General features: G+C 37.5%; 3 protein-coding genes across 6 annotated transcripts; 2 read left to right on the forward strand and 1 right to left on the reverse strand.

Annotated features, from left to right (window-relative positions):
- The first annotated feature begins 576 nt into the window (after window positions 1-576).
- Window positions 577-5,600, forward strand: LOC116256035 (auxin-responsive protein IAA16-like). The gene is made up of 5 exons (XM_031632174.2): window positions 577-862; window positions 1,545-1,726; window positions 3,754-3,865; window positions 4,284-4,345; window positions 5,355-5,600. Exons 1-5 carry the CDS (start codon window positions 678-680, stop codon window positions 5,384-5,386), a joined length of 573 nt encoding a protein of 190 aa, XP_031488034.1. The 5' UTR covers window positions 577-677; the 3' UTR covers window positions 5,387-5,600.
- Window positions 5,601-8,205: 2,605 nt separating this feature from the next.
- On the reverse strand, window positions 8,206-9,684 carry LOC116262754 (auxin-induced protein 22A-like). Its single transcript, XM_031642249.2, has 3 exons — window positions 9,212-9,684; window positions 9,006-9,090; window positions 8,206-8,574 (listed from the first exon to the last, which is right to left on the reverse strand). Exons 1-3 carry the CDS (start codon window positions 9,588-9,590, stop codon window positions 8,463-8,465), a joined length of 576 nt encoding a protein of 191 aa, XP_031498109.1. The 5' UTR covers window positions 9,591-9,684; the 3' UTR covers window positions 8,206-8,462.
- Window positions 9,685-17,473: 7,789 nt separating this feature from the next.
- LOC116249073 (54S ribosomal protein L51, mitochondrial-like) lies at window positions 17,474-20,716 on the forward strand. 4 transcript variants are annotated; one of them, XM_031622209.2, is made up of 4 exons: window positions 17,474-17,619; window positions 18,390-18,516; window positions 20,057-20,163; window positions 20,359-20,716. In XM_031622209.2, the coding sequence occupies exons 2-4, from the start codon at window positions 18,437-18,439 to the stop codon at window positions 20,529-20,531; spliced, it is 360 nt and encodes a 119-aa protein (XP_031478069.1). In that variant the 5' UTR covers window positions 17,474-17,619; window positions 18,390-18,436; the 3' UTR covers window positions 20,532-20,716. The 4 variants fall into 4 exon arrangements, with proteins under 4 accessions (XP_031478069.1, XP_031478076.1, XP_031478053.1 ...); XM_031622216.2 differs by having other exon boundaries at window positions 17,475-17,619; window positions 18,394-18,516; XM_031622193.2 differs by having other exon boundaries at window positions 17,480-17,727.
- Window positions 20,717-22,666: the final 1,950 nt, after the last annotated feature.

Here is a 22,666-nt window from a genome sequence, read left to right on the forward strand (position 1 = left end):
AATCTTCAACGTGAGACTAAATTTTTGAGGTGTTAAAAAAAGTATGTTTTCCTCTAAAGCCAAATAACACTCTTGACATTGGTGAAGAGTGCATTGGGTTCAAATAAGGCTTTGTATAGGTTATGCCTTAGATGTTCTGTTGGTTTTGAAAAGACTAAATTAAACGTAGTAACACTGTAACAGGGAAAATTAAAGCTTCACTATTACTTTCACGTAACGTTTAAGGTTAGGACAACTATTGAGCTCCTACGAGCTGCGCGTTCTTCAAATATGGTGATTTTAAAAAGCGATTATTGACTGAAATTGCATGAACTTACTTGTTTGAGTCTATCCGATCAATGTTAAATTGCACCCAGAAGTGCCAAATATCATTTGTTCTTAAAGTATTTTATAAATTTTTTATGGATTTCATTTATTTTTTTCTCAAAATGATATTTTAATAATTTTTTGCATGTTCACAACCGATTACTCCAAATGATTGAGCCAATGATTTGATTGAGTTGCTCCAGCATTTCCGAGCCATGTGGCTCTAGGAGAACGGTTGACACCGATTGCGGGGCCGTAAAAGGGTTTTATAAAGGGGTTGGAATGTGGTGATCTCCTCCCCAGTTGGTCGGAAATGGCTGGCTGACACTGTCAAGAAGTTACCGGAAAACTGAGACTACACCTTGAAGCTGATGGAAACAGAGCTGACTCTAGGCTTGCCTGGTGGCAACAGAACCGCTGGTGATGCAGGGAAAGCCGGCACGAAACGTGCATACCGGGAAACCATCAATCTTAGCACAGGCGCGGGATCTTCCAGTGAGCCGGCCATTGTCGCCAAAGAGGAGCTCAACCATGCCGGAAAAATGCTAGAAGCCAAGTAAGTTTTACACATCCATCCGTCTTTAATTTTTTCGTTTAATTTTGAGGATCCTTGGGATAATATATGGTTTAATTTTGAGAATCCTTGAGAGAAGATATGGGTCGATGGAGTCCGCGGCTTACCATGGGCACGTAGTCCACATAATCGAGGGATTTTCAACGCCTATTAGAGGAAATGGTTTAAAATCACATATATCCTTAGGAAGACTATTAAAATATCATTAGTAAATATATAACCTTCCATCATAAAAATCTTTGATGCATTTGAAACATAGACTTTGTTCATTACACAAACAAGGTTTAAATCATAATCATGCATATGTGTAGAAGAAAATTAAGTTAAGAGCAAATCGAATCGACCACTTGATGATGCATATTTGAGAACTTCAGGGCATGATTTCTAACAAATAAATTACTCCAAATCTATCTGGACATGAAATTGAAATACTTGCGTACTAGTACTCTGTGGCACAACTAGTCACACCACTCTCTCTCTCGACAATATATATGTTTAGGATGCATAAAATTGCAGCTTAAACCTCACACTAGATCTTAACTATATATATCTATGAGGATCCTTTTGTTTAATCTAAGCGGTCAGCTGCTTTAGAAGCAACTGATTTTTACAGCTTTTAAAAGCCACATTGACATTCAGAACATCTAACATGAAATATACTCAGGGCTCAGTTGGTAGGATGGCCTCCAGTGAGATCCTTCAGGATGAATGCATTGAAGAGCTGTAGGTACGTGAAGGTGGCACTGGATGGTGCACCCTATCTGCGCAAGGTGGGCTTGGAAACACACGGCGGCTACCATCAATTGTTGGATGCTCTTGACAATATGTTTGGTTGCTCCAAGTTGCGTAAGTGTTCAGTTAATTTCATGTACATGTCTGTCATAGATAGTTACTTGGCTTCCGTTTCCTAGTTTCATCTCTGGCCTTACATATGGTTGTGGAGACAAGCAAATAGGTTTAGATGATACTGCCTGGAAAAAGGGTTTCTGGGTGGGCAAGATCGAGCGAGAGCCAAAGTCTCCCCCTCTTCCCCCACTTGTTCCTTAGATCTAGATTTGTCTCGGTATCAAGCGGTGAGATCCTTATGTGTGTTAGAGTTGTGCTGATATCAAGCAGTGAGATCGTTATTTGCTTCAACTTGTACGTAGAGGCTCACTCCCCTTTTACAGTACTCCTCCTCCTTCCCCAACTGTCTGCTCTGTACAGATCCATTTCCCTTTTACAATACAGAAGCATGGCCTTTCATAGGTTACATGACATTTTTACCAAGTCATTCTTACCCGTCACTTTTACCTTGTTCTTAAGAGAGAATAAGTTTACATCATACTGTTTGAAAAAAAATAGTTTTGTGACATTTGTACTAAGTCGTTCGTATCTTTCCCTTTTGCCACGTTCTTAGAAGAGACAATTATTGATTCATTTGACATCTTGAACTATTTCTAAATAAAAGTTTAAGAAGCAAGCATGGTCATCATATATGTTCCGGAAAGAAGTTGTTCTTGTAAATCACAACCTTTTTTTCCAATTAACGGCCATAAGAGAATGTAAATTTTACTTTCCTAAGAAAACGAAGACATATATATATATATATATCCTTTTTTTCATTTACACTCTTCAACCATTCATCACAAAAAGGGAAGATCGTTTGATTGCTTTCTTGCTTATGGATAGGTATGAGAAGGAGAACAATGGAAAAAAAAAAAAAAAAAAAGGTGTGGGACAGGTGTGCATCATTATAAGGACAATAATACACTGCAATAATTGGTAGAAGTAAAGTATCGGGCCTACCTTTGATTTACAGAGGCAAGATCTGGACCGTTGGATCGATCTGAAGAAAGCAATGGCTTAGGGGGCCGCGGGGTCACACGGGCCGAGATCGTGTGGACAAGAAAGTTTTTGTCACGTTATGTGGTTTAAGTGGGCGTACCCGTAAAACATCTCAATCAATGCCCATATCTTATGTCCCTTGTTTGTGAGACCACGAGAACCACAGTCCATTAAGATGGGTAACCATGTCCTAACTGTCTTTCTTTTAATTTTCTCCAGCCTTCATGCATGCCACCATATTTCCAGCTTCTAGATTCGACGTTCCCAATTAAAGCTTGGGCCTTGGAGCTTACGTTCTACCAACATCAGGTTAAGCCAACACAAAAGTATGGTTAAAACTGTTGGTGCAATCAGGGGAGGGGAGGAGCCAGAAATTTTCCATGAGAAAGACCAAATTAAAGTTTCCAAATTTTGACGAGGGTCAAAATATCATTTTTCAAAATTTTTATATAGAACAAGTAAATATTAAAAAAAAAGAATTTGAAGTGGGGTCAGGGCGCACACAGGCCCTACCTTGGCTCCGTCCCCTGAGTGCGATTATATGAATGTAAAATTTTGGAAATCACAGTCATATTAACATCTCTCCGGAATACATTTTTTAAAACTGATTTTGAAATTAACCATCTTTTTTACGGAGTCTTGTCCACGTGAACTAGTGTATGCTTGTGTAAGGTGGGAGTACAGAGTGCAGGTTTGTGTACAATCTCATGAATGTAATTATATATCATGGTATATGTATATTAAATAATGATCAGAGCTAGGCGAACTAAAGTATATCTTGTCTGACCTACTCATTGATGGTTTACTGGTTTATTATAGTACTTATAATTAGTTCACATGGGTTTCATATTTACTTATTCCACACATTCTCTTTCTCTCTCTCTCTCTCTCTCTCTGTGAAACTATTTTCAATCTTATGGCTTGTTCATATATTATTGTGCACCGAACATGTAGAAGCCGGCCAAGCTTTGATTGGGATATCTAATTCCCATATATCACAAATGAACAAATCTTAAAGTGATCGTATTGGTTGGGACTGGTTTCAGGCAAGTACCCTGATGAGAGCAAGCCGGTGGAGCAGGCAAGTGACAGTGAGTATGTTGCTGCCTACGAGGACAGAGATGGCGACTGGATGCTGGTTGGCGATGTTCCATGGGAGTGAGTTATCTCATCTCTTCCACGCGCAGATCATTAGCTGCAACGATTTAATCAGTTTGGAAAAGCACTTTAGTCTGTAATTGGGATGTTGCCATGCAATTTCCTTTGCCATGCAATACTGAGCTATGGATGCACGTTTGCACAAGATTTCACTGAAAACAAATTGAATAAAACTTGGGGAAGCATTCAGCGGTTTAAGTACTTTGCTAAGTGTTTGATCTGATCATGACTGGAGCTGCACCTACTCATTAATACTTATGGGATGACCGTCTTTGCAAATATCAAGTAAATAAATGATGACATGAACAATAATAATGGCCAATGCTGCAAATTAAAGATGCAACACTTTGATTTGGTATCAGACTTATGCAAATAGTTATGTCATGTTATTTAATGTATAACTTCGTTCTTTTGTTAGGATGTTTGTGGAATCCTGCAAGCGTATGCGCCTGATGAAGAATTCAGATGCTATTGGCTTGGGTAAGAAATGAACTACACCATTCATTTTTGTTGTCTATGCTTGTAGGCTGCCCATGATTAAAGCTTTCACAGACATACGTATAAAAGAAAGAGAGAGAGAGAAAGAGAGAAAGAAAGAGCGAGTGATGATAAAATGGAAAATTCATTGACAAAATTGGTGACAAGATGTCACCACCATACAAACAACAAGGGCAAACCATACAAAACGAAAAAACAAACAGAAAGAAAAATAAATAAAATTAACAATAGAAAAGGGGAGAAAGAGAAAGAGAAAGGAGAGAGAGCTAGTCAATGGCGAGCTTGAGTTGCGTGTGCCGGTCGGTGCAAAAAATTTCTTTTTCTATCAAGCAGGGGCATTTTTATCATTAATTGTGTTGACATGAAAATTTTTGTGCACCAATATGGGGTATATAACTAAGTTCGATCAACAGCTGGGCCCTTCCTCCACCCAATACACAAAGTGAGATGAACATCCGCTTTGGCCACGTAATCTATAGAATCAACGGTAGCAGTTATGTCTATCAACACCTTGTTGTTGCACTCATCCCAAATCAGCCATCAGCAGTTGCTGATAAACCAAGTCTGCCCAATACACAAAGTGAGATGAACATACAAAATCAACGGTAGCAGCTATGTCTATCAACACCCTGTTATTATAGCAGCTGTGTCCATCAACACCCTGTTGTTGCGTTCATCCCAAACCGGTCACCAGCAGCCGCTGCTAAACCAAGTCCACCAAGTGAGAAAGAGAGAGAGCATGTCATCATAAATATTGGAAAACAGATTAATTTCTAGGAGATAAACTATAGGATGTTCATGAGACTCGATTGAGTGTGATGGATGTTCTAGACAGGGAAGAACACAAAGCCCGCACACTTGTACAAGGGCTTGGGAAACAGATATCTGAACCTGGGTTTTCCTTGAACTGCACCAAGATAATTAATTAAGTAGCTGCATTACGCCATCTATATAGATGTTTGTTGCTAAAGAATGGGATTGTTTGACGCAGCGCCAAGGACTCCAGACAAACGCACCAATTGATCATGAAGACGATGATGAGGAGGCGTTGGATCAGGGTGGTTCATGTACAGTGGTCGTCGTGTTTCCTTACAGAAACATGCAGCTTGTGTTTATCCTACTTTTTTCTCTTCTTTTCCATCTCATAAAGGTCGATGTTACGAATCATCAGTGAAGTTGGTTCTGGTGTAATCAAGTGAAATTTGCTTACTGCATTTTAATTGTTCCAATCAGATGATTTTCTTTGTGCACAACAAATGGTTGCATGATAACTAAGTAAGGTTCAAGTAGTAATCATCGCCTTTGTTGGATTGCTGTTGTGGATCATATCGGACTGACCTTGCTAAAAAAATATAGTTGCTGACAAAAATTTTGAAGTTTTGCTCTTTTTTTTTTTAGTTATTTTAACTTGATAAATATTTGAATTTTGTTTAATAGCAGATAATAGGAAATTAATAGCCGATACAGACCGATGCATATCTGCTGAGCTGGGCCGTTTCGCCTGATATTGACAGCATTTACCACATTAGTGGGAGGGAAATACAACCAAAACAAAGAACAGAAAGAAAAGATATTTACATTATCTGAACTTGTTCTGTTCGGTTGAGATTAGTGATGGGTCATATGGGTTTTATGTTTCCCAATTGTCAAAAATTATGCTTGAGCCTACTTCTATTAAGAATTCCACTCTTTTTAGGCTAAAAAGGTTGTACTCTGTTCCACCACGGAAAAACATCATTCTCTGGTTTTTATCAGCAAGGTTTTATTTCCAGGTATTTTTCAGCAAAGTTGTTTTTTTCAAAAAAAAATCTCGGGAAAATCTTGAAGATTCTTAGAAAAAAATTAAAAAAATCAAAATATTAGGTTGAAATACAATAATAAAGAAAACTTTTGCAATAATAAGAAACTAATAAGAAGACATAAAAAAAACATCTACTTAAAATGATAAAAATGAAACAATGAGAACAATGAAAACAATGAAATAAAACAAGAAGAAATAAAACAATGAAACAAAAGTTGAAAATTGAACAAGAAAATGAAATTAAAAATGAATGAAAAATCGCTAAAAAATAGCAACAAGTTTATTATTTTAACTTTTCTTTAAAAACTCATTATTTTTTTCTTTTTTTCAATATTGCGGTATTTTTTAAAATATTGCAATATTTGTGGCTATACTTTTAACAGGATCTCAATCCATATTTTCCTTTCAAATTCATTTGCAGAAACTTATACATATCCATCAAGAGATCTAGAAAAATGACTTTGAGTAAGCAAAAAGTTGGCTTTTTATTGAAACTTTCAATTTTGTCAACTGCGTTAAGTGTTCAACCGCCGCTGATCAATCAGAAAGATTGAAGTGTCCCTTTAGGGGAAGGTAACTGAATGTGATCCGAGCCATAGCCCCATAAAAGGGGAGACAACATGGAAGGTGAAGATATTATTGATGCCTACCAAGATGCCAAACATTGAACTTTGCTACGACTTTGAATAAGTAAGAAGCCAAAACTCTTAAAGAAGGAGCAATCAATTTGTTGGTTCTCTGTTTGAAGACCAATTTTTCATTCACATGGGGCCATTGAATTTGGTAACTTGTATGTGCTACCCTTTGCAGCCGTATTTTGCATCTTAAAGTGTAGTAAGATATAAAGTGTAAGTAGAAATTAATATATAAAGTGATGATTTCTCTTCTTTTTTTGGCTACCCTCTGCTCCGCGCACTATTCGGTGAAACAATTATTACTGACGTCCAGGAAGGAAAAACTCGTTGATGAATGAACTTGTACAACACATAAACCAAATGTCGATAATGTATAGCCGGAAAATACTTACACCGACGACATGCTTAGCAAGTGTCCGTGAAAATTTATTTTTGTGGACGTACTTTTCCGGATGTTGGTAATGTGTCGCTTACTTACATCGACGCAAGGCTTTTGTAGGTGAAAAGTATATTTTTACTGACGTCCAACTTCCGGCTGTAGGTAAAAATTGGAATTTCAACGACATGTATGCTGCACGGGTTGGCAAAGGTCGATGTTCATTGACGTCTGGAGGTGGACATCGGTGAAAGTCAATCTTCAGCGACACCACCTCCTGGACGTCAGTAAAAATGGAGTTGCACTGACAGCTACTTTTCCACGCGTTCATGAATCTTTTTTTTTTAGTGGATCAAAAGCGTATACGTGATTCATCTTTGAAATTTTTGCTCCCATTACCCTGTAATTTTTCAATTTGATATATTTTCCTAATTAAACTTCCGGTTTATGTTGGTGATAGGCGGTCCTTTCCTTTAGTTCAATTCATGATACACATCCAACTCAATAAGTTGTGGTAAAGATCTTCATGAGAAACGAATAAAACTATAATATTTGCATGAAACCAATTGTCAAAAGGCAACTTTATCTCGTTTAAATCTCCAATCATGCTTTGATATATAGTGCATATTGGTGTCAAATTTTTTTTCCTACTTATATTGAACAGTTGGTATCTGAGGATCTGGCTGGCTAAGATAAACTTTAGACTGCCCTTTGAATAAATCTTTCATTTCAAACCAAAAAAGAGAGAAAATCCTAATATCTAATGTTGATATGTAGCTATAATTTTGTGTTCTTAGATGTCTTCATTTGCTCTTCGAACTGAGAAATTGCTTGTTGACTCATGGGGTCAGGATCACTTTTTATGTACCCAAATCATTTATATACCCTCTTTAGTTTTTAGATGTTTAATCAATAATCGAAAGAAATTAAACATCCCTATATATGTATGTTAGCTGATGGGCGAGAGCATGCAGTACTGGTAAGTGCATGTATAAATGGTATCTCACTCTCTGAAATATACACCAAGTCATTTCCTCAAGATCAATATATTAAGAAGAAAGAAAACAGAAAAGTTTTCTTGGCCTGGTCAGAAAAAATAAAATACAAACCAGTCAAGTTAATTACAACTCTGCAATATTACTTTGTCTTGCATTTCTCCTATGATAAATCAAACTCCTGTATACATAATTGAACACGGTATATATGTTTCGGAGCAGTTCTGCTCTTGCTCCACCTGTTATTCGACACTGTGTGTGTATCTATATGTAATATAGGGAGAGGGAGAGATCAGTTTGAGGACAATTTTCTCTTCTTTCTGGGCTCCTCAAAGCCTGTGCTCATATTGATCGCCTCGGTTCTTCTCATAATCCTGAGCCTTTTGCATGACTCCACAAACATCCTGCAAAGATTAATATTTTATCATTAGAATTGATCATTTAATCAACTGATAAACTATACGTGGGAAAGTTATTATTATACAGGAATGAAACTATTTCTAACATGTGATGTAACTCTGTTCTAGACGATCAGACGGTCCCTGGTATTTGGATCTTAAGGCCTTCCTACAATGAATAGATCTGGATATGTGCAGCCAATAGATCTGGTACTGCAAGTACCCAGATCAAAGTGGATATCCCCAGAAACAATCTCCCCGTCCAGATCTATAGTTTTATATGCAAAACATACCAAATTTTCCAAATCCAGATCCATTTTTCTGATCCCTGGTTCTATCAAAGCACATATACTAGAGAAAGGACCCCAGTTTTCTTTATTTGTTTGAATAATTTTGAAAAATTGAGGAACAAAAGTGGGGTATATTTCGATACTTACTCAAAGGGAACGTCTCCAACCAGCATCCAATCTCCGTCTTTATCTTCATATGCGGTGATGTACTCTGAGTTACTGCAACCTTCCCCTGCAATTATCCATGGAGCAAACCCATATGTCAGTGCCCAGTTGCTATTTAAGACCATCAAAGATTGCAGAGAAGAAGACCGGAAGTTTCGCCGTGCCGGCGACCGGCCGGGGCCGCTTACCGAGAGCAAGGTTGGAAAACATGGTGGCAAACACGCGGGAGAGGTCGGAGTATCCCTTGTAGGCCTTGAGGTGCATCTTCCTTAGGAACGGAACACCGTCCATGCTCACCTTGACGTACACCTCCGACCTCTCCTCCTCGCTCCTGCCCTTGAAGCTGACCATCCTGTAAGAGCAGACGGGCGGCCACCCTACCACCTTCTGATCGTCACCGCCCTTGATCTCCTCCGTCCTCGCGCTGACTTCCTCTTCCTCCCCTTCTCCGGCGGCCGTGAAACCGACTCTCTTCCTCTTAGGGGACGACTGTGGCGTGGGATCGGAACCCGGCAGGCCCAGCCTCAGCTCGGTGATCATCTCCAACTCTGCGCCTTGGCCTTCCATCTCAATCTCTTCTGACGGAAACTCTTTCAACTTCTTGGCTCTGAATTTTCTGTGCTATTGTCTTGGGAACAGATGAAACTTGAGTTGGGGCCTTCCTTTCCAACGCCTGGTTTTAATACCCCCTGTGTGGAAGGTGAGGACCCACGAGGAGGGAACAAAGCGGTAGGCCGAACCAGGGAGACGGTCGGTCACATGAGGGACAACCGGGTAGGCGTGTGGGTCCGCGGGGTTTAAGTAATAGCAGACATCTGTGGTACCGGAGTTTTTAGGGTTTTTCCATCCCAAGCCACTGGCCATGGCAGGAGACACAGCCCATGTGCCTTGATTCTGATTTTTCTTTCCTTTTTATTTTCCTTTTTCTCTCTTTTTCATTAACTTTTTTTTTTATTGCATGGCCGGCCATGGGGAACCATGCACGTATCATGTCATGCATTACATGCACCATCTTCACATGTATATGTATTTTTGTCTGTGCCTGGCTAAGTAAATTCTACATAATCGAATGCCAAGTGTGTCTTATGTTGCGAGAACACAACTATCGCACTACCACCCAGATGAAAGCCGAAGCTTTTCTCTTTTTTAATCTACCAAAAGAATGTCAAAATAACTTCATTTCAATACAAGATTCTACCACCACCATAATAGTGCCCGTGGACGGTGGCAGAGCTAAAAATTTCAAATTAGATGAGAGGCACTAGTAATGCATCAAAAACTTTTAAAAAACATCTCATATGTAAATAATGAAATACTATGAGGTACCAATGTAAAAACAAGCAAATTCATGTGGGCTAGTGCCCACATCAACCCATACATGTCTCCCCCAGAATCGAACTAGCGAACCTGCCTTTACTTGCCACCAGCTATACAATGCTCCTTCCTTTTTGAGGCAATGTCATTCAGTTGGTAGTTGACGAGAGAGATTCACACGTTATATAGGCACTCCAACTGCTCCTTTTAATACATAAAGCCTCACTTAAACATGTTAACGTGACGAAATACGACAGTGACCAAACATGGTTTAGGTTGAATATTAAAATTTAATCTTGTGGCACGCCAAATTTTTCAAGCAACATACGTGCACGGGTCCTAGTCTTACTTTTACTTAGTTTGTATACATACTGTTTGCATTCATTAAATCGTGATTGCATAGAGAAGTTGCAGGCTCTAATTAAAAGGTGAATCCGTCTAGTGATCTAAGGTTTAAAATGTTGATGATTTGCCTAACTAATGTTTAATGTTCTGGTTCTAGAAATATTTGATAAAAATCTATATGATTATAAAGTGCTTAATATATAAGCTTTTGGCAGTCAAAATCACACGTTAAAATGCCAAATAAATGCTTCCCGAGATCTTGTCGATAAACAGTGGGGTTCGTATTGATGATGTGATGGAGAAAGTGGTACAGATGCTTGTAGCCGAGTGGCCCCGTGTGCTGTGGAGTCAAAAACATCTTTTTTTCGCCTAGTTTGACCCAGAGCTGCCCTTCATGGACCATAAATTTAGACCCTTCATCGAAGTCATCATTCTAGAATCGCAACATCATGATATTAAGAAAAATCCTTGTTCCTTTTGAAACTCTTTAGGGTTCCCTTAGACTTCAACCTAGTTTTAGCTTATAACTCCAAGTAAAGTTTTCTTCTCGACGCTAAGTAAAGTTATTTTTTTAATTAACTTTAATTTAACTATTAAATTTGTTTATCTGTTGGTCGTTTGATAGCAGAGACACTGTGAGAGTGTTTAATATATTAGTGGGATACCCTCGTAATGTCTTTGATGTTAAACTACCTCATAGTGTTCTATATAACATATATATACGAGTAATTCTTTGACATGTTTGCCTGCTAGTGTACCCACAATTCAAGTAATGATCTACGTCGCTATGGTACAACATTAGGTGCTCTTTCAACATTAATGATGATATTAATTTGTATGCCATGGATTACTACTCCGTGTCATAAAATACATGCACCGATTAACATGCAAAACCAATTAAATTTTAGGTCGACGGCGAGGTGACCGTCAATGTGTGAAACATGCATAAGATGTAGGCGGTTGTTATGTAGTCATGCTTATGTTTCATCTTAAGAGGTCGTTTGGAAAGAGTGACATCTTGTTATTGTTTCATAGATCTATCCCCCCAAAATTGGTTAGATTCATTTCACACTTTGGAAAGTGTTTCATGAATCTGCCTTACTTTTTAACACAAATGCATGGAACCGTAACACACTGTTACGATTCTCAAACAACTCCTAATGACCTATTTGACAACCAGAACAAGCTATTATTGTTTCATAAATCTGTCTCAAATGTTAGGATGGATTTATAAAACACTATGTTATCTTGATCCGTAAATCTATCTAAATTTTTTAGGGTAGATTTATGCAATAGTAATAACTTGTTACTGTTATGAAACATGCTCTAAAGGGTGGTTTGGCAGCAGTAGGAACACTTTATGTATATTTCATGAACTTGATCTAAAATGGAGACATATTCATATAACACATATTCTATTGTGTTCTAATCTTTGAAACACATTCATGAAATATTTACATAATGTTTGTTCTTACTGTCAAACGACTTCTAAGGAGCGGGCAACCAATCTTTGTATCTCATCTTCATTTCTGATGCATGCAACACCGCTTTCAATCCCAACTGGATAGTCTTTTGGGCCTCCTTTTCTCAATTAATATCGGTCCAACGTCCGGCTAATGGTGTTGGGTTATTTGTGGCAAGTAACCTACACACGAGCTGGCCGCCATTAATGAATTGCCGAGAGTTTCACATGCGTGGTCTGGTATACATCCATGCATGCATCATGTTCGTCATGTCCTCATCTGGCATGTTCGTGGAAGGGATGATAAAGTTCATATCAAGCAATTCTCTATGGGTACAAGCTTTTATATCATGCATAAGCTTGATCTCCGTTTTTATGGTAAACATCCATCACTCCATGTGCGTCAAAGCTGAACTGTAATTTTGATACAGTTAGACATAATTAAGAGAGGTTAACATATTATAAAATTTATTAAAAGATCTTGAAAATTTGATGTACATAGGTTAGATTTTATGAGCCGAGAAATCTAAAACCTTACAAAAAATTTAAACTTCATACATTTAATTTGCATCTTTTTCTCCCCTAATGAATCTATGATTGCCGGTTCAACCGTTCTTAGTCGCTTCTCCACCAAAAAAGAAAACAAATCTTGTTTCATAATTGTTTCATCAAGATAGCTCAGGTTGCGGTGACAGAGACCGTCGATCAATTAAACAAAAAAGAAAGCCCACCAGCGCAAGAGACATATGCACGAGACAGATTCCTTCAGCAAGACTCCGCCGTCGGATGCTTCTCTCTCAGATCCCTTCCTCTCTCCCATGGTTCCCCAAACAGGAAACAATTGTAAGGATGAAGTCTCCACTTGTTCATGGGCATGTTATAACCAGTCTCCAATTGTTCGAATTTATATAAAAACTTCAAAAATATATATGTGTGTGTTGGGTAGAGTTCTTTGTTTAGGTTTAAATACATATGCTCAATACAATATAGTTGTGATTAGACGAAGCTCTAAATAAATCTTATAAGTCACATGCCAGACATTATTGGATGACAATAATAAAAAACTTGTCGTTAAAGAATAAGTCGGTACAAGAGCTTAATGACGATTTATAGTGGAATGCCTTTAACAATGGTTTGTGATACTTCTTGTAATGGATTTGTAGTTTTTAGTTATCCATCAACATCGAGAATCTAAGATACATGATTCTTTTATATACAAGATTATTGAATCATGTCGGATGTTAGATGCTGTTAGATGGCTAACATTTAAACTTTTTTAACCAAAACTGACATTATATTAGTATTACGTAGTAACGGATGCCACGACGATTTCTGGTGGCTTTAGTAATAATTATTTTTAGTTATGCATTTTTAGAGTTTAATAAGGATGTCAATATATCTAATTTGGATCAGATATCCGGAGTTGTTTTGAAAATATCGGATATGCAAAAGAATAATATTCAGTTAAGAAATTGGATTGGATTTGAATTTAAGAAACGATATCTGATCGGATTTGAATGTGTATAAATATCCACTCAGATTCGGATCGAATTTATATTTACATAAATATCTTAATTTAATCCTTCTACATTTTGAAAATCAGCCAAATTCGGTTCAAAATTCGGATTTGAATTTAAAAATATAAATATCAGATTTTTGAACTGGGATATAACTTTTCTTTTTTCATAATCCAATTTGAACATATGAATATCTGGAAAAACAGATACAATTAAGCTATACTCGATTTAAATACAGTCTATTAACATCTCTAGATTTTAACTATCTAACACTAACAGCAATCTGCCAGCATAGTTCTCTCTCTCTCTCTCTCTCTCTCTCTCTATATATATATATATATATATATATATATATATATATATATATATATATATATATATATATATATATATATATATATATATATATATATATATATATATATACTGATCAGGCACGCTCCTGCGCCAGCAGCAATGGATTTGATGTGTTCCACCTCGATTTCCTCCCACTACAACTCCAATACAGCCCACCACGCGGTGGGCACTGCATTGGCTGTCATCAACCGCGTAACAGCAAGCAATTAAGCACTTTTAAAACTGGGAAGGACCAGTAAAGAATAACTCCATGGTAGTCCGGACCGCCATTGTTGATTTCGAGAGGTTGAAAGGATGTTGGTGGATCCGATGCGGCCACGAAGCGAATGCCCCACAAGCAAGCAATGCATTCGAATTCGAGTCCTTGCTTGGACAGGGTACTGTGCCTCGGGTCGTCTGTCCCCCCACCATGCCTTCCTGTCCCTGAAACTTGAGTCATCAGCAAAGATTTTGTGCTGTCAAAGGGGCTTTCATGGTGGGGGAGGCGACAGCTCTTGAAGATCATGATCATAATACGCGTGCTGTCCATTTGCAAGGAACTTTCTTCTTTTATCATCTTTTATTTTTCACTTTGTTTTTGCTTTAAGGATCCGTTTTTCTCTTTTTTGCTTTTATTTTGTTTTGAATGTCATCTTTCAAGTTTTTCAACTCCAATGTCATCTTTCAAGTTGAATCTCGTCTTTCAAGTTGGTCACCATCTTCCAAATGGAGTGGACAGGGAGCTTTCCCTTTTAACAAGTTGCATCCATCGCATCTGCTTTTAAAATTCATTTTTAAGTGATTTAAATGATAAAACAAAAGCATATAAAAAAGGAAAAGTTTTTGCTATATATATATATTAATGCTCAAATAGTGGAAACCATAGTTGGCGTAAAACCTTTTATGCCCTATTTTTATGTTTTTAAAGTTTTGACTGTACAACAAATCAATGCACTCAAGCTGGATTCAAACTCACTTTCAAAACTAGTGTTGAATTAGATTCGTTTATAAAGGAGTCGAGCTTGAGCTCAAATGTATGCTCAAAATGTTAAACGAGTTCAGTTCCAATTGTAAGACTCGATTCATTTAAACTCGACTCGACTACATATGAATACTAAAATATAATGAGAGAATAGTTAAACAAATAGCAACTAAGCGAGTTAAAGGAAACAAGATATGCTTAATATAAACGAGTTAAACTAGTCAAACTCAATACTATATTGTCGATTGGAGCTCGGGCATGTTCTATAGAACTTGAATCGAGCTTGACCCGAGTTCAGGCCAGAGTTTTTCTAGTTGAGTCAAGTTCGAGCTGGCCCATCTCCACTCGCTTGTGTGCAGCCTTATTCGGGAGCATGGGTGAACCTACATATGATACATCTTTCCATGCAAATGTTATCCTTACCACCATGCCCAAATGAGTAACACACCAAAGTGATAGCAACTACAAGATTCAAACCTTGAGTGTGAGCTGCCTTGTTGCTTAATTACACTACACCAAAAATTTTTCTTTTATTAACCCTAGTTTCATGTAGTTTAAGAGTTTTGTCGAACACTTTTCAAATTTTTTCTTGTAAAGCAAGAAACTATCAATATTGCTTGGTATATCGATCAACTTATCAATGCTTTACGGACTTACTAATATTTAATAAATTTGCACAACTTAGACAAGTATATATCCGGAAAAGAACCGCCATCATTGACTATAATATGCAGCCTTGAGTCAATTATAGATTAAAATTTTCAGCCTACGAGACAGATCTCTTCTGTTATTTTCTCCTTCCATAAGCAAAGTCACCTTCGTCTCTTCTCTTTTGTTCTTGGAATATATGCTCTCACTGCGAAGGCATTACTCATTCATTGCAAACACCTAAAAAATAAAACCCACCATCCTTAGCTAGCTATATATAATACATAAATAATGTATAATTGACGGTATACAATAACAACTTTGGCTTAACAAAACGTTACTCCATTATCAGCATTAAACAAAGCCTCACCGTCTCTTTGCTTATGTGATTAGGAGATATATTGACCTTTTTTTTTTTTAATTTGATTCGTTAGATCGCGGCCCATCCATGAACATCATTAAAGAAGAGCCCATCTATTTGAGATAGACGATTTTAATAATTAAATATGCACTTGGTCAATTAAGCATTGTTTGCGGCACTTAATCGAGCCTAACAACAAATTAGAACTGACTACTATAAGATTTCAATATTTAATGAGCACCTATATGTAAATGAAGAAAAAGTTTCAATATGAAAATAGACACTTTCTATGGGTTTGTGTGGGCAGTTGCCCACACCTACCTCCACCCCTAATGCTATGATACAAATATTTCAGTGATTCAGTAAATCATATATGGATCTGATCTAATTCCTAATTGATGGATTGTTGTAATATGGTAAGAGTATTTAGGGTTTTGTTTAAACAACACCGAATCAAGTTTTAAATTTAAAATTTAGTAACTGGGATGTGATTATAGATTTCAAAACAACGAATTGAAAATCCTCATTAGGTTATGAGTCTCAAGTTAAAGCAAGGGGATGGGCACCTTGAGGATCAGGGGGTTCCTACTCTATGTTTATGAATTTTAAACTGCAAATATTACACATTTGTTATGTAATGGATTGGCCTTTCAAATCAAAAGGTTTCATATCTTTATTAGAAGCTAAAATCTACTTTAAAATCTTAAATTATAATACCTTGAATCGTCGGATCTTAAGAAACGAGATAATCAAGCATACCCTAATCTATAGGCTACACATACTGTTTCAACTAAATTGAACTCCCAAGCGATGAATCATATATAGTTTTGGTTCTTTCAACCAACCACTGATTATATGGTGAAAAAGATAAAAGATACATTCAAACCACTACATCGGCCCATTTTTCGTGTTTGTTTAGAGGCCTTTTGTCCTTCAACGAAAAGTTTTTTTTTTCTTTATTCCCAATTGGTATAATCAAGGAAAGGGAGCTGGTACAGTATTTATTTCGAATTTTCATAGCATCAACTTGTTATGTTTATTTCGAATTTTCATAGCATCAACTTGTTATGTTTATTTCGAATTTTTGTAGCATCAACTTGTTATGCTGCAAATGCAGTGAAGGAACCCCATATGAGCTGCCAAATTCTTTAAAATTTCTTCATTTTTACATTAACAATTTTAATATTTATGTTTATACATATATAGTTGCCCCTTCAAATATGAGTATGTATAAAATGAGTGCTCTTCCATCTAATTTTTTTAGCTCTATTATTGTACTAATGATGAGCTACTGACAAGTTAAAACATCACAAAAATGAGACTCTCAAAAGAAAATGAGGTAAGAGTTTGGGTGGGAAATTGAGCTCTGTTATTAACATAAATGAAATACTCCTCAAAGGAGTCTGTTCAATTGAACACTTAAAAATTTAACATCCGGTTGAGTTAATCAACTCCTTCCTCCGTGGACGTCAAAACCTAAAATCGTAAAAATAAGTAAAACTTGACCGCCCGATCGACCTTCAGCCCTGCGCCCTTGCCAGTTACCACTCCATGGCTGCTTCCTCTTGAACTAAGAACTGCACAGGTGGCCAGAGCAACAAAGTTTGTCAAAGCAACACTACGGGAGCGAGGTTAGTCGGAGCGTCAAAGGCCTCCCTACCTCTCTCTCTTTCTCATTTTCTTTATGAGAACGGGGCGGTGTTAATCTCTCTCATTCTCCCTCTGCCGGCAAAGAACTGGTTTGTTGTTTCTAGCTCATTCTGTGTCTACTGTCTAGCAATGAACTAACGATTGATGCTTAATTGTGTTTGTGGCTTTTCAAGGAATAAATTTGATGGGTTTACTCGTCTCTGCGATTGTGTTTCTAGCTCTTTGTGTTTCTAGCTGTGAACTCGTTCTTGTAGTTTAGTTGTGCTTGTGGGATTTCCGAGGAAAATTGATGGGTTTCTTCTTGTCCCCAAATTGTTATTCGAAGAAAAGGGTTCACTTGGTTTGGTTTTCTTAGAAGTCAATTCGACCTCAAGCTCTCTCTTAATCTTTGGCGTCGTGTTTGTGCTTCCTTGAGAGCCTGATAGGGAAAAGGTTGCTCAGTTGGCTCATTTACATGGCTGGTGATATTTCATGAGGTTCTTAATTGAGTTTCTGTTACCCTCACGATCCTGGTCTTCTTCCATCCTTTTGTATGTCTATGACTCTATGTGATTGTTTATATGACAATAAAGCGCAACAATCTAAATTTTCAACTGTTTTTACTTTTTTCTTTTCAAAGTTCATGATCTTCTTTTCTGCTGTTCCTGAGTAGTGAGGGGTTAGGTCCTTTTTTCTTACAGAGCCCCTTTAGAGAAGTTCACCTGTATTTGACTGCATTAAGCGCATCACTATAATTTTTTTCCCGTGGTAGACAGAAGTTTTCAAGTTTTTGCCTTCAAGAACAGTGCAAGAGGTCGAATGGCATTGAGAGGGGTTTGGCAGCTGAAAAAGCTTGTTGTGAGCTACTGTGACTGGGGTGGAAGCAGTCGAGGAATAAGGTGATCCATTTTGATGCAATGCTGTTTTTTTAATTTGTAGCCTGCATAAGTCACTCTATTTTTTATCACTTGCTTTCTGATTGGAATCTGGACCTTAGGTTTTTGGTCATAGAGTTTAGCTACATGATCTTGAATCAACCAATCTAAGGTGAAGAATATCAAAGAAACAAACAATAGTTAATGGCACTCTCACCTATCTCATACACTGGTATGTTCTTGCTCATGAAGTGTCCTGCAGTGTCGGTTTCATATCATGCCAACGGGAAACTAGTGAGCCTGAGGAAAGTGGCTGTGAAACAAGTTTTCTTGCTTCTTTCTTCCCATGGACCTGGCGAAATAATTGTTCTTACTACTCAGTTATATTTAAGTCAAAGGGCTTCTATTGGTAGATTGACTGGCCTAAATTTGTATCTTATCAGTGAAGTATGATTTTAAAATATGGAAACTCAGAGAATATGCATCATTGTTGTATAATTTGAGTGTATGAGTTATTCATTCTCAAAATATTTTATGAGGCAACATTTTTTCGTTCGTTGATGTCCGTTTAATTAAGGTTATAAGGAACAATTTATCCATTAAATTGTTAATCATCATTACAGCCGTCCCAGTGAGATGGCAATATTTGCCGTATTATGGGAGTAGTTAGAGGAACTTATCCTCAGTGGAGGATATAATACATGACGTTTTCTCTTGTATGGCTCTGCTATTTTGGATTAATACAATAAAATTTCTAAAATTATCCTTTAGTTGTTTTGCATGTGCATTTCAAACTTGGTGAATTTACATTGTATATCACAAGTTATATGTCATATATCATAAGCTTCATACTACTTGAAGGTTTGAAATGACTATATGGTAGCGTTTGGATAACACCCTTAAAAAACATCTTTTTGTGAAAACTAGGTTTTGTTGAAACTTGGTTTTTTAATCAGTATTTGATGTCCGGTTTCTGTGTTTGGATGACACATCTAAAAGGACCCTTTTCTGAAAAAGCTGTTTTTCAGAAATTCAGTTTTGACTGTCGCCCTCATAACTACAACCAGGTCACCAAAGAAGAATGTGAAACTGATCTTCCACAATCTCATGGTTGTCATGGCAATTATAAAACCAATTGAACAGGTGGAGATTTCAGGAGAAAAATTTAGATAACTTGCAGGATGGAACTTTTGGCAGGGCTTATTTTCTTCAATACCTGGGTGGTTTATACAGATTTGGCTTGACCAACATCAATTACGTTTGTCCTGAATGGGAGGCAAAAACGTATTTGACAAATACAATTTTCTTATGTACGTCAGTTCTAGATAAGCCACTGTCTGCAAGCCAGCTTAATCAATCATTCCTGCTGTATCCCATGAATCTTGGGTTTCCTTATATGGGATCTCTTAGCCTTTTTCCCAAAATATCAACTTGGTTATCATTTTACTTGTTATAGTATTAGAAATTGGCTATTTTCCTTTGTGGTGAAGTGGTTGAGTTTTCTGTAATTCGTTAGACAATGTTAAGCAACCCTTGTGAAAGTATGGGTGCAATGAGGTTGCAGGGCATGCATGGAATCCCATTTGCCAGCATTCAAAGAAAGTAACCCTCAGCTAGAAGTAGTTACTGAGCTGATTCGTGGTCAGCATCCACACCTGAAGGGCTTCTTCAGTAAGACTTTTGAACCTCCCCTTATTTGAGTGCAAGTTGTATTTCCTTAGGTTTTTTTCTTTTCCAAGAAACAAAGCAGAATTGGTGCAGTTGCTACTTTTTGTTTGAATTTACGTGAATGCAAAGCATTTGGCAACTGCATTTTAATGAACAATATGTTTTAACGTATGACATTTGAATTTTAATTTCTTGCAGAAAACAAAAACGAACGAGTTATATGTGTTAAGAATATGACTCCTGAAGATATACTGCAGCATGCAACCAGTCTAAGAAATGCATTAGGAAGGAAAGTGGTCAAGTTGAAGACCAGGCATCTCACAAAACATCCTACTGTGCAGGGCACATGGACTACCGATCTAAAATTTTGAAACATTATTTTTATGTTGGCACTGCTTGTCAAATGTGATAAATACCTCAAACATGTTTGCTGGATCCTTTCTGCGTATAGTAAGGGGTATTTCCTTGATTGTGGATATACCACCATCATACCATGTTTTATGTACGTGATGAAGCTGACACAAGCGGTGAATTGACAATGTCTTGTTTCTGGTTTCCCAGTTTTCAAAAGTTGTGACGTGATTGGGTTTTATTTACTGTTTATGATGTTTTGAAAAAAACTTGGGAGCTCATACTTCACGGCTGATTAGTGCGGATGTTTCTGATTTGGTGATTAGTGAGCCAGAATATAACCCCAATAACACTTGGCATATTTGCTTTGTTATTGGCACCCTAGCATCTTCGAACTATCAGACTCTTCTGGTTTTCATAAAGTTTGACATAATACAGAAAGGAACATTATTTAGTATACCATCTGCCTGTTTGTTGCACAAACCCTTCGAAAACTGACGGACTACCAGCCACCATTGCATTTTGAAGACTGACCACTGCCACCTGTGAGCGAAGAGGAGACGTCAAATCCCTTTGAAAATGTGATCAGCATATGAAAATATCTACCCTCGACGACTTGTGTAGACATTACAGCATACCCCTACGGAAAAAGGTGGCATCCTGGACTTTGCACATATTTGACAGAAATCATTTGCTAATACCTGTCAAATTTCCACCAAAAAATCTTGAATAGAAAAAAGAACCCCTTTCCGTATTTGGGTTCCTTCGGGGAGATTTTGAGGATCAACGTAGACTTCATCCGATAGAATGAGGAAAATTATGTGATCCGGTTGTGGAAGGAGGCATTGACCTGAAAATCTGTCAGTCTTAAATATGGCCAATGTGATCTTCAATGCTTTAAAAAACATGAAATCAGATTCTAATATTCTATGCGCTAGGTTATTGAGGAAAAAATATATGAACTTTGATAGCTTGTGGACCTACAAAAGGAAGGGATCTGATTCATGGGGCTGGAAGAACATTTTATGGGGTTGGGATGAGTGGGACATCTTCTGTGCTGGGAATTGAAGAATGGACAGCACATCCGACCATGGGTGGACAACTGGGGTTGGGGAATAGTGGCATATCTAGTGGACAGAAGACACTTTCGGCATGTCAAGCCCTTCTTCAACACTTGCGCCTACCTTTTAGACGCTAACCTTCCATTGCGATTGAGGGATAAATTGAAAAATTCCTTGGATTAATCACGTGTTTGAGAACATGAGATAAAATGATGTGGGGATCTGTGGATGCACATAAGTTGTCTAGAAATGAGATTTATAACCAAGTGTGAGTAAAGAAGCCTGAGGATCTACGATGTATTCGAGTATGGAAGAATCAAGAACCACTGAGAGCCAAATGGGTTCTTTATTTGGCTCTTGACAGTCGATTATGCACTCAGGATCGACTTAAAAGAGCTGGCATCTCTCTGGCCAACAAATGTTTTCTGCGCAAGAAGAGTTCAGAATTTAATTTCCATATTATGTGGGAGTGTCAGGAAGTGGCAAAAGCATCAAAAGCTTTAATGCACAGATTTAGTGTGCCAATAGCTCATATCAGTTTAACTAAAAAACTGATCTTATGGTGGTGACAATGGAAATTTAAAGAAAAATGAGCCAAAGAAGCGTGGAGTTCACTGCTTCCATTGATAGTCTGGAATATTTGGAAAACTAGATATATTTGTGCTTATGTTGAAGAAAGCATTCAGAAGGAAAGATTCTTGCAGAGGTTTGGAATGATCTGAAAAGCAGTAGATGTGCTCAACAGGGACCGTCAAATGATGTAAAAATGCTGAGTTTGTGGTTTAAAACTTACATTCGGCCTGACCTCATTACGCACCAAACAAAGACCAACGTGATAAGAATTATTATTTCATTTTCCTTGTGTTCTTTGTCACCACCTAGAGATCACTGATTTGAGAATCAATGTATAAGGGTACATAAATTGGACCTACCCACACCCACAGTCGGTAACCATAGTGGAAATGATCGGCAGTGGATTAATATCTGCTCTACTTGTAGCCGCTTTGCATTTGCTGGCATGTAACCAAGCTAGTCACATTGTCAAACAACGGATATTCATTTGCATGTCCTCCAAAGGCCTATTTACCCACTTC

This window comes from Nymphaea colorata, chromosome 1 (assembly GCF_008831285.2).
Source record: "Nymphaea colorata isolate Beijing-Zhang1983 chromosome 1, ASM883128v2, whole genome shotgun sequence".
NCBI classification, from domain to species: Eukaryota; Viridiplantae; Streptophyta; class Magnoliopsida; order Nymphaeales; family Nymphaeaceae; genus Nymphaea; species Nymphaea colorata.